Genomic DNA, 11,841 nt, shown 5'->3' with positions numbered 1-11,841 from the left:
CACAGTGGAGACAGACAGCAGTATTTAGGCTGTGGGTTTTCCTCACTGTGTTATTTGCACTGTTACTGTAATGCCCTATTTTAAACTGCTGAATCATTGAATGGTGTTCAGAAAAGGAGAAATGCTGGACTTTAGCTTACCACAGACAGTGGAAGAGACATATTCAAATAGATCACAGCAGAATTTACAAAAAGTAGCACCATGATAACCAAATAGAAAGAATATAGAAACATTAGCGCAATAAATCAGCAAAAGTATCCATATAAAATGAACAAAAAAATAATTTAATTTCCAGAAGTACAATAACCCTTGGTATAAAAAAGACCATACATGTATACTTTATCCTCATTACCTGTAAGCCATTATGTCATCGCACCTTGGTACAGTACTTAATTGTAGCTTTAATACAGCATGATCGCAATTATGTGCAGAAAAACCATTTTACCCATTGAAAAAAAGAACATGCTGGGTTTGTTTGTATGTCTACATGGAGTCCAGTTTGAATGTGGTAGGTAATCTGACAGGCACTTTGAATTTCTGTTGATTGATTAGAAATATAACTACATGGATAACAAAGACATAAGAGAATAAAATATGATTGTTTTCAGTTAACTGTATTTTTTAGGGTTTTAATTCACCAATGCCTTTTGTGTCTGTTCCCATGTTATATATTTTTAGGCCTTTTATTTCTTTCCCATATTTTCTTTTAAGAGTGCAGACAGCCTACTAAAGGCATATTGGATTCGACTGCCATGTACGTAAAGGACATACATTTACAATTTGAAAATACCAAATTAAATAAATCAAGTAAAGTAAAAACGTTCAGTAACTACTACTGTGGCTGCAGATGGACAGTCATAGCTCTTAGCTTTTTAACCAAGAATACATTATGACGCTACATTTTCAAACTGCGAATATATTTCATAAAGTAGGGGCGCCGTCTGTCTAGTAGTAACACAAGGACAGTTGTGGGTGAGAGAAGATTGAAGAGGAAGTTTTAACTATCTCCTTACTAGACCTAGAAATTATGCACTGGTTCACCTGATTGCTGGGAATGTAATCATTAAATGCACATAAAGTAACACACACATCTGATAAAGACTGTTATAAAAGGAATGCATTGACTGAATTCTACTTGGACACTGTTTAGAGTTAACTTACGTTTCTAAGCTATGGTATATTAGAATTTTGAATTTGGACACGCTTCATATCTGATCCCTGGTAGCACAGATTGTAAGAATGCACAAATAAAGTTGATGGATATCAAGTCGATATTATTACTGTTATTAAATAATTTCCCAATTATGTTAATATGGTTCTAAAAGTCACATGTGACATGAAAATGTAGTGTTCTTTTTCTGTACTTTTTCAACAGAAATGGAATACATTTAATTTGTTGGTTTGGACTTGTGTAGCATAAACCAAAGAAATGTTTGAGGCACTCTGAAAAACTGGTACTATATGTTAAAACAGTGATATTAGTGCATCTCTATCCAATGCCAAGCGAAATCTTGATTTACTAAATCACAGATTGGGTTTATGGTTAAACTTCCAATCGATCAGAAAGTATAACCAACTGTAATGTGCTGTAGGACTGTATTTGTCAGATCATCAATGGTTATAAGAGGAATCTCAATATCTCAAAACATATAAAACAATTATTTTCCCAATCAACATCTGGAGTGTAACACGTTTGAAGAAATTATTCTTACATCTAAAAGATTGAATCCATGGCTACAGTGCCACAAAACATCCCCGTATTTCTGGCCAAAGCTATTCTGGGAACACGTAGGAAAGTTAAAAATAAACCCGCCTGAGGAGCTCTGCTTTTTGTTAAGGTCTGTTACCAAACAACAATGTTAGGAAGTCCACTCAAATCAGCCTTTATAGAGCTTACAAGTCCAAAAATCCATCAACGATGTCCCAGTCTTATCATGCTGGGATTTGCAGTCAAATAGAAGTGGAGTTTGTCCTTTTATCAACTGTAATAAAAGAACATTCAAATACTAGTCTGCAACTGGAACAGATGTCTTCAAGAGGTGGCGTTTTTTTTCTTGCTAGAATGTTATTGTGCTAATCAATCAAAAAGGCTTAATTGATTCTCCCGGCCAAGCATGTGTGTTAATGCCAAGGGTCAGAGAGAAATCATTGGAGATATCCAGCACTTTTTCATTGCTTATCTATAACTCTGACATGGCTACTTTCCATGTTTTTTCCATTTCAAAACTGACCATTTTTATTTCCTGTCATTCTGTTAATTAGGGTTGGGGAGGTTAGTACATCCAGTCTTGACATCAGAATTTTACTTGAAAGACATTAATTTCATTTCGTTGAGTTCTTGTTGAGTCAAATGTATCAGATTATAAATGTGTGTGTTTATGTTTTATGCCCTGCTGGTAGTTTTGTGATGGTTGGACCTGTTGCTGGGTTGGAGTTTTGGTCCTCCCTGTCCTTGGCATCAGAAAATGTACAGTCCAAGACAAGTGAAATAATTGCCTGGGTTATGTGTTAGTTAGTGGATGTTGTGTGAATTTGGCAGTGGCTTTGTGGGGCAGTCTGTGCTAGAGGTGCTCAGGTATGTGTAATGTTTGGCAGTGCACCTGTGTGGCAGGTGGTTGGAGGTGTGTATGTACATGCAGTTGTGAGAAAAAGTGGGATTTTATGGCAGTGTTGTATAGTGTTTGTGAAGAATCAGGATGATTGTGCGTGTGTGTGGTCTTTAGATGTGGCAGTAGGAGTGACATCACTCGTTGCAGGTGTCACTCTTCTCCTCTGGTGCTGCAGGAGACTCTTGTGGGCGGTGCTTGCACTGGCCGAGCGAATGGCGGGTTGTTGCTCTCGATGGTCGAGCGGGGCAGGAAGATTGGGCAGCACAGTCACAAGGTGCATCCTGGGAAATGGAAAGATTTGACTGAGCTTTAAAAAAGGAAGAATCAAATACCACACCACTGGGATTGATGACAATATTATATATAATTGTTGGGCGCAATGATGATGTTGACAGAAGGCTTACAAATTACACTGCTATTTCTCCTATACATTCAAATTATTGCAAGTAGTATTTTTAATATTTAAGACTCAAATTGGGGATAATCATGCAACATCAAGATAAATAATAAATACAAAACTAGCTGTGGAAGAGTCAAATTAAATATCATAGTGTACAAAAGTGAATGGAACCTATTGGCATTTTAATGGAAATCAGAACAAATTTGAGAACTTTAAAGGTCACCAATCATGCTATTTTTAGGCAATAGCATAGGTCTCAGATATATAAAAATATATAAAAAACATGTCTATGAAGTGTTTTGCTCAAAATACCAAACAGATCACCCCTTCTAGCCATGCCTCATATCCCTCTATTTCACTTCCTGTTTCAAAAGTGCTGATTCTGGGTATAAAGCTTTAAAAAGATTGATAAAAAAAGAAAAAGGAGGGGGGCTGAGCTCATGCGGGACCCGGCAGCTACTGTCTAAACTAAATACTGCCGTGATGAAACGCCATATCATGGATTATCAAGGATTATTTCTGAAACAGTATGGAGCTCAAAGGCTTTCTCTCTTGCCGGTTATACCACAAGGTGAGTTCCTTTTTTAACATACACACACATGCTCTCCAGTACAGGTTAGCTCTGAGTGTTAGCGATGCTAATGTAAACACCGACCATATTACGTCCAAAAAAGTTGGGCACCGTTGTACCCCCGTTTTTAGAGATTTGGGTGAGGTTATTTTCTGACGCTGCGTGAGTTCCCTGACACACCGGGGACACATATTTATGTAAAAAAAAATATCAAAAAGTGCATTTTGCATGATAGGTCCCCTTTAAAGCGTGGTTTTCAAAAAACGTTCTTTGTTTACTGGAACAGTAGGAAGAATACACACAAATGATTACAACCTAGATCAGTCCTTTGCAAATAAAGAGCTGTAATGTTAAGTAAATGGTATTCAATGTAAAGGGGCTGAAAGGAGCAAAACCAATGTTATGGTCAGTTTAAAACATAAGCGCATTTCAAACGGCCTCACCTCCGTCACAGTTCCTGCAGCCCCCGTGTTGCTCATCAATTCCTTTCCTCCTCCCATGATATTGATCATCTCCTCCCCGGTTGACTGTCTCATAAACCTCTTATTGACGATCCGGGTCACATTGTCGTTGCTTCCGTTCAGCGCAACGATTCCTCCAACCCCGGCCGACACGCACTCTGGTTTAGGTTCATCAATGCCGCCAAAACTACCCAAGACACTCGGACCTCCGAGACTGCCATTGGAGTCTCTTAGTGGTCTCTCTCCAGGCAGGGTGACTGCTCCCTGGCCACGGCTGCTACAGACGTTCCTAAAGAACTCCTGGACCAGGCCTCCGTACCGCTGAGGGCCGGGGTCACATGTAGAGACTGGCACAGCAGTGGGTTTCCCCGCTGCAGCAGGCAGCCGTGCTGGACTGGCTCCCTGGCTGGCTCCTAAATGAAAACACGGATCCAAGGCAGGTATTATAATTATTTTCATAAATAATAAGACACATTTAATTCTGGAGGCATGCTTGTGCTGTCAGCAGCATTACATAGAGAATAGAGACTTTAGATGTCAAAGCAAGGTTGGGAATGTTGTACTCATGCAGTCATGGTTTTATTTGTCTCTTTAATCTTACCTCCATCCCCCCTCCAGAGCGACTCTGTGCTTCCAGTGTGCTCCACCAAGCTGAAGAGGCTAGAGAGGCCATCATTCAGGCCGTTCAGCACGGGGCTGTCCCGGGTGGTGGTGGAGCGAGCCCAGGCAGAGCCTCCGCCTCCACTCAGGGATCTCTGCTGGAGGCTCCACAGGCTGCGGTCCCTGGAGGAGGTACTCCCATCCAGTCTGGAAGTGGAGCCTAAAAACACAACAGATGGATGTCTCTTTCTCTCAAACAAAAGTACTAACATGGAATATCTATGAAGCATATCAATGGTGATTCAATAATTTTGATTAAAGGCTCTCTGACTCTAAAACCAAAGCTTAGAGGACAAAGTGTAATTACCAGAAGACACTCTGCGTTGTAGTTTCGGGGATCCATACTTTGGTGAACAGCATGGTCTATCGATGCGGCTGTGAACTTTATCCAGGGAGGTGGATATCTGCCGGGTTCTGGCGGATGCTAGCGAGTTGGTTGTCGGCAAGGGGCGAGGAGACCAGGATTTGGAGTGTAAACCCACCACTCTGCTGCCTGGAAGGATGTCGGTTTGAAGCCCGATGCTTACGTACTGTGTGGCAGTCTGCGTGGACCGGGTGGACATGCCCATCGCCTGGAGGGAGAAATGAAAATGGGGGAGAATGTTAGGCGTTGAGACAGGGAAAAAAACAACAAAGAACAGCTATTGAAGAGAAATGATTCAGAATATGATGATTTCTCCTTAAATGTACACTAGATAATTAATGTGTTAGTATACTGCAAAATCTTCTAATTACTTAGTGACATCTGACAGTGTTGTTGCATATTTTAAAGACGTTTCCAGTATTCTTTTTACAAACTAATGTAACCAGGTTCTAAATAAGATATTGCCCTAAAAAAATTGCAATAAAATAAAATACAAATAAACTTTTAGAAAAAGCTATGTTTCAACAGATTTTTGTTTGATTAAAAAATAGTTTTTTTTCTACTAAAAAAGAGGAAACTACCTGGCTTCCGGGTTCCTTGGTGGATTTCCTCTCCAGAGAGGACGAGCGAATGGCCTGGCGGACACAGTTGGTCATCTCCTTCATGTCATCACTCAAGTTGGCTGAAATCTCCCCGATCTCCAGACCATGGAAAGCAGACGAGGGTGTCATTCCATCAACTGAGCTACTGTTGCTGGGGATCGAACCGGCGATAGAGCCACTTCTGCTCTCCAGCAGCTCCCTGTGCTGCTTGGACAGCGAGCTCAGCCACTGCTCGTAGGAGGACGAGAAGGAGGGTGAAGGTTGTTGCTGCTGAATCTCAACGGTTTCCTCCAGAGCCATGCCTAGATCCGGGCCCGCCACTCCCAGGTCAGAGCTCCCGTTCTGGGCCTGCTGAGGCTCTGTGGCCTCCTGGCTCCTCCGGTGGTGTTCCATGCGTCGTACAGCAGGGGGGCTGTAGTAGATCCGGATGCCGGTGCGGTCCGGGGCCGTGTGGCTCCTCTGGACCGACTCCAGATCCAGCTCTGATCCCACCAAGCTGCTGCAGGAGCCGCTGGGGCCGTCCCAGGTCTTACAGGTGTCCCCAACCTCTGGGGTCTGGAGCAGGGACAAAAGGGAAATGGGATGAAATCATTATAATTTGTAATATGCAGTTTTTATAAGGGATGGGGACAATATTGCAACTATTTTAGCTAAGTTAATTAGCTTTAATAATGAATGTCTCAATGTTATATATGAGTATATGGTTTACAAATTAATATTTTTTGATATGATATAAAATGTAATCAATCTTTGTTTTACTTGTGTTGTATATAATAATATATAGAAGTAAAGAAATACAAACAAAAACTCAACATTTAAAATCAAATAATTCACCTCATTGGTCAGGTAGGTCCAATTCTTCCTGGTGAGGTCACCAAGAGAAGGGACTACAAACTGGATCCTCTGCTCCTGATTGGCTAATCCGTCGACTTCTGCACTGGCAAGCTCTGATGTGGATTTGTATCTTTTGATTTTAAAGAGTAAGAAGGAGTTTATGAGAAAAGAGAAGCAATGTCACATACAACACAATAATTATAACACTATTTTAGAAATGTTCTGATTTCTTCCACATGTTAGGGGTTAATTTTAACCTAAGTAATGTAAGGTCTTGTTGGTAATTGTTACCTTGGCGATCCTGTTCCATTAGTGACTCCTGTGTCTGCAGAGGTCTCGCCGCCTAATGACTTTGACTGAGAAGACAAAAGAAAAAACACTCAGTAAAAAGGAAACCACAGAATACTTAAGTAGCTTATTAGCAAAGTAAAAGGCCTGCATCATTTGTACAAATTGTTCTTGTAGCATTTTGCCTTCCTACACACACGCTGGAAGACATCCACTGTGGACACATTCCTTACGTTGCCCTCCACTTCCTCTAAAGCTGTGTTGGCACGAGGAAGAGGAGACTGTCTAGTACCGAGGTGCCCAACCAGTCGATCGCGAGATGTGTCTAAAAATAGAACAACAATATTCTGGTTTATCGTTAATGTCCTATAACATAATCTTCCTGGGCCAGAATAATGCACTTGAACGTATCAAAGCTTTGTGATTAGCAGGCGTGACCCCATGTGTCGGGGCGTGGCTGGTGGGCAGTGGGGGCACTATTTTGCTGACGTTGTCCGTGTCAACAGGAGTGACAGTCCGCACATACACAAGACTGCAATTATGGCAGAAGCAAAAAAGCCCAAAATATATAATTTTCACTCTGAGTGGGAGGATGATTATTTTTTTATCTATTCCAATTCAATGTCCATCTGTCTCATCTGCATTGCGAGCGTGGCTTTATCGAAGAAGGGTAATTTAGGAGCGGCATTTCAAAACAGTGCACAAACGCTACGTGATGGAATTCCCTCCTAATCCTGCCCTACGCTCCCAAAAGGGGAGGGACCTGAAAGGACAGCTAAATGCACAGCAGTCCATTTTCACCAGGCCCAACAACAAGAGCAAGGCTGCTACCATAGCATCTTATCGTGTCAGTCACGTTCTTGCGAAACACATATAAGTCTTTCAAAGACGGCGAAGTTGTGAAAGAAGCATTCTTGGGGGACAGTAAAAATAACAGTAGCATTTCAATATATATAATAAAAACTCAAGTTAGATACCGTTATTAATCAGCTGTAAGTTTTAGTTTGTTTGAACTTATTCATTATAATTATTATACAAAATGGTATAAGAATGCAAACATTAAGATCTGTTCTGTTTAAATTGATTATAGTCTATTATCAATTCAGGTTAAGAAACTATAGGTTACTAACGTAACCCCAGTTCTCAGAGTAACATGAAGTGAGATGTCTCACTATGGGATGCGCCCCCCCGCGAATGCCTCAGAAGCATCAATCTCATTACGCCAATCCTGATTGGCTGGTGATCTTGACAACCACGTCAGGGAATCCGCCCACCCTTTAAGTAGCTTGCGCTACGACGCAGCTTCATTCAAAATAAACACCTCTTCTCGCTTCGCCTCAGCAAGAAGGGCTGTCTGGTGAGACATCTCACTTCATGTTACTCTGAGAACTGGGGTTACGTTAGTAACCTATAGATCTCATTCATAACACTCCGTTCGATGTCTCACTATGGGATATTGAGACTCCCGTATTGCTAGACATGCTTATCTCGAAAATCACCAAAGATCAGTATTCAACAGGTAGAACTCTGTCCCAACACGGGGCCCAGCACTGCATGTGCCACACTTGGAGCAGAGACATCCAATCTGTAAAAACTGACAAAAGTGAGGGGTGAAGACCAGCTCGCTGCTGCACAAATGCCCTGGACTGAAACACCCTTGAACAAAGCCCAGGACGTAGCCAGGCCACGAGTAGAATGAGCATGCAGGCCCGTTGGTGCCTGCAAACCCTGACTCGTATAAGCCAGAGCTATTGCTTCCACAATCCAGTGGGAGAGTCCATATAGGTGCGCAAGGCACAAACTGGGCACAGTAAATTCGTCCGCTTTTCTCTAGAAGAACACAACGGTGAAGGAAATGCCGCAATGTCAATGGGGGTGCATGAACCAACCACCTTGGGCACAAAAGCAGGGTTGGGCTTCAGCAACACTCTTGTTTGTCCCGGGGCAAACTGAGTGCATGAAGGGTGTACAGAGAGCGCATGAATGTCACTGACTCGCTTGGCAGATGCCAGAGCCAGTAACAGCACTGTCTTCAGTGACAGGTGTTTCATGTCAGCTTCTTCCAGGGGTTCAAATGGAGGTCAAGTGAGCCCATCTAAAACCACTGCCAATTCCCATAAGGGCACCAGTGACCTGGAAACAGGGAGGAGCCTGCGAGCCCCTTTCATAAAACGGCAGACCAAGGGATGTTGGCTAGCCGTCTTTCCCTCAAAACCCACGTGGCATGCAGCAATAGCAGCCAGGTACACTTTAATCGTAGAGAAACCTCTGTGTTTATCAATCAAGTCCTGTAGAAATGATAAAATCACCCTGACAGGACATTGAGACGTGTCCCTTTTGGAGGCACCACTCCTCAAACACCCTCCACTTACAGTCATAAAGAGACCTGGTGAAGGAAGCCCTTGCACTCTGAATAGTGTTTATCACCTTCTGAGGAAGCCCCACTGTACTCAAATTATACCACTCACGGGCCAGGCCCATAGTGCCAGGCGTTCCGGGTGTGGGTGAAAAATCGTCCCCCCCGCCTGAGACAGTATGTCCCTGCGTAGCGGGAGCTGCCGCGGCTGCCCGCACAGCAGCGGATATATCTCCGCCAGCCAATACATTGCAGGCCAGTGCCGAGCTATCAGGATCAGCGTGTGGCGATGCTCTCTCACTCTGGCCAGAGTCGGAGGTATTACAGCCAGGGGTGGGAAAGCGTACAGAAGGACCGGTGGCCAAGCGTGCGCGAGCACGCCTAACGGTGAGTTTAGACAGCGCATTGAAAAGAACAGCTGACACTAAGTGTTTTATTTTGACGCGAACAGATCTACCGCGGCTCGGCCGTAACATATCCACAACTGACTCACAATTGTTGGATGTAGAGTCCAATCTGCATATAGTGGTGCACCTCTGGACAACAGATCCGCTCCGAGGTTCATCACCCCGGCTACCTGTGTTGCTCTCAGAGAAAGGAGACGGCCGCAGCTCCATAGTATCAGTTTGCGTGCCAGCATGTGTAACTGGAGAGAACGACAGTGGAATATGCTTTATTGAAAAACGTGGACATGTGCTTGTGTGACTTAGACGGGCAGCAGAACCTGCTGTCTCCAATTAAAGTCCACGTTCCCCATGGTGCGAACCGGATGTCGTTTGGACATCACACGAGGCGACGGGGAGTTGGGGGCATGGATGGCCTCCGGAAGCACAGTCCAGCGCAGAACAGGTGGATCTGGAGAACAGGGAACTTCCAGCTCTTCCACCGAGGAGAGGAGGGAAGGCTGTCAGGCCGCTCTCTTTTTCTTCCTCGCCTGATGACCAAAAGCCGCTTTCGGAGCTGGGGACTTTCTTTGCCAGCTCGTCCTCGCCTCATGCCTGGATGGGGGACCCGGGGCGGGCTGAGGCTTTTTTCCGTTTTGGGATCTTAAATTGGGAGGGTCGTGAGGCAGCCTGAGCGAAGGTCTGTCGCGGGGCCGTCGGAGGTGGCGGCTGGACCTTCCGGGGAAGACAGAGCTGGAGAGCCTTGTCTTCTCTTTTCTTGGCCTCACACCGCTGCTGCATCGAAGCCAGAGCAGTGCCAAATAGGCCTTCGGGGACAATTGGCATGTCCAAAACGTCCTCTTTCTCCCGGTCTGGTAGGTTCGTCAGGTTAAGCCACCTGGCTTTCTCCTGCACCACCATCATCCCAAGCGACTTACCCGTGGCTTGGACCGCACAGCGCTGCACGCGGAGGCAAATGTCCGTGATGGCGGTAATTTCATCCCACACAGCAGGCTCAGGTTTATTTGTCATGTCTTCGCACAGCTCTGCTTGGTAAGCAGTCAGCATCGATGAGATATTGAGCGCCCTGACAGACAAAGCCGCCGCTTTGTAAGCCCGTTCGGTCATTGCTGACTGAAAACGATCTGCTTTTGTCGGCAGTGTGGGGTTCCTGTTAAACGCCGAAGACAGCCGCGGTTGGAGGTGGGCTGCAACAAGCGGCTCCATAGGAGGCATGCGAAGCAAGCCGAGTTTCTCCATGCCCTCGAAATCCAAAGAGGAAGCTCCCTGGATCGGGGACTTACTTCTGAACTGGGAGAAGCCGTCTTGCCATCCTTGCAGCCTGTGGCAAATTCTTCCCCTCGTAGCGAGACCTAGTGGTCCCCTTTGCTACTTCAGGCCAGGGGATGTCCAGCCTGGACGCAGCGCGTTGACACACGGCTTGCAAGTCCATGCTGAGACGGGGCGAAGCTGGCATGCTTTCGCCCGGAGGAGTAGACACAGCATCAGGCTTGGCAGCCTGAGCGGATGAGACGAAAATAGCCTCCTCGTCTTCGTCTGAGTCGGATAAGAGAAACTCAGAGGCACCCTCTTCGTCTTCCTCTATATAATCCAACTCCAGGACATTCTCCGCGAGCGGAACCACGGTGAGGTCCAGCTGGGAGCCCCAGCTAGCCTCAGCGCAAGGCTCAGCCTCAGCCTCCGCGGCGGCTACCTCCATGTCTCGGTTCCCGGCCGGCACATCCCCAGACATGAAAGGATCTCCTGCCGACAGGCTAGCTTGGCGCGCTAGCCGTCGGCGGAGGCTCTTGATGGTGAAGCGGGCACAGTGTCCGCATGAACCGGGGGCGTCGATAGCCTTCCGGGCATGTTCCAGCCCAAGGCAGGACGAGCAGACCTGGTGTGAGTCCGTGCTCGATATTTTATAACCGCAGCTGCAAAGTCGAGCCTCAGAGCCTCCGTCTCCTCTGGTGTGAGGAAGAGAACGGTCCATCCTGGATAGCCGGAGTGTCGACTTGGAGGGACGGAACAACAACTGGTATGTTACTGTTCAATATATCAAAAGCCCTTACAGTTAAAAAACGGCGGTGCAGAATCGAGTATTAACTGGTGTGTAAATATTTTAATCTTATGCGAAGCAAGTTTAGCCGGCAAGCGTCCGGCGACCGAAAGTTAACTTAGAGTGGTTCAGTCTATGAACAGTTAAGCTAGCCAGGCTACTACAAATTTAGAGATGTGCTCTGAAGCAAGAAGAGGTGTTTGAATGACGCTGCGTCGTAGCGCAAGCTACTTAAAGGGTGGGCGGATTCCCTG

General features: G+C 45.2%; 1 protein-coding gene across 2 annotated transcripts in view; it reads right to left on the bottom strand.

Annotated features, from left to right (window-relative positions):
- Nucleotides 1-263: 263 nt before the first annotated feature.
- The window catches only part of mtcl2 (microtubule crosslinking factor 2), a 122,762-nt gene continuing 111,184 nt past the window's right edge, over nt 264-11,841 (bottom strand). For both annotated transcript variants that reach the window (XM_079675149.1, XM_079675148.1), the window contains exons 18-24: nt 6,793-6,857; nt 6,502-6,631; nt 5,647-6,222; nt 5,009-5,273; nt 4,643-4,861; nt 4,024-4,454; nt 264-2,890 (exon numbers count right to left, since the gene is read on the bottom strand). In XM_079675149.1, coding sequence (XP_079531275.1) covers nt 2,744-2,890; nt 4,024-4,454; nt 4,643-4,861; nt 5,009-5,273; nt 5,647-6,222; nt 6,502-6,631; nt 6,793-6,857 — 1,833 coding nt within the window. In that variant the 3' untranslated portion in view covers nt 264-2,743. The remainder of the gene's footprint in view (nt 2,891-4,023; nt 4,455-4,642; nt 4,862-5,008; nt 5,274-5,646; nt 6,223-6,501; nt 6,632-6,792; nt 6,858-11,841) is intronic.

The sequence above is a fragment of the Notothenia rossii genome, assembly GCF_949606895.1.
Source record: "Notothenia rossii genome assembly, chromosome: 4".
Classification (NCBI taxonomy): domain Eukaryota; kingdom Metazoa; phylum Chordata; class Actinopteri; order Perciformes; family Nototheniidae; genus Notothenia; species Notothenia rossii.
This window is presented reverse-complemented; position numbering and strand designations above follow the sequence as displayed.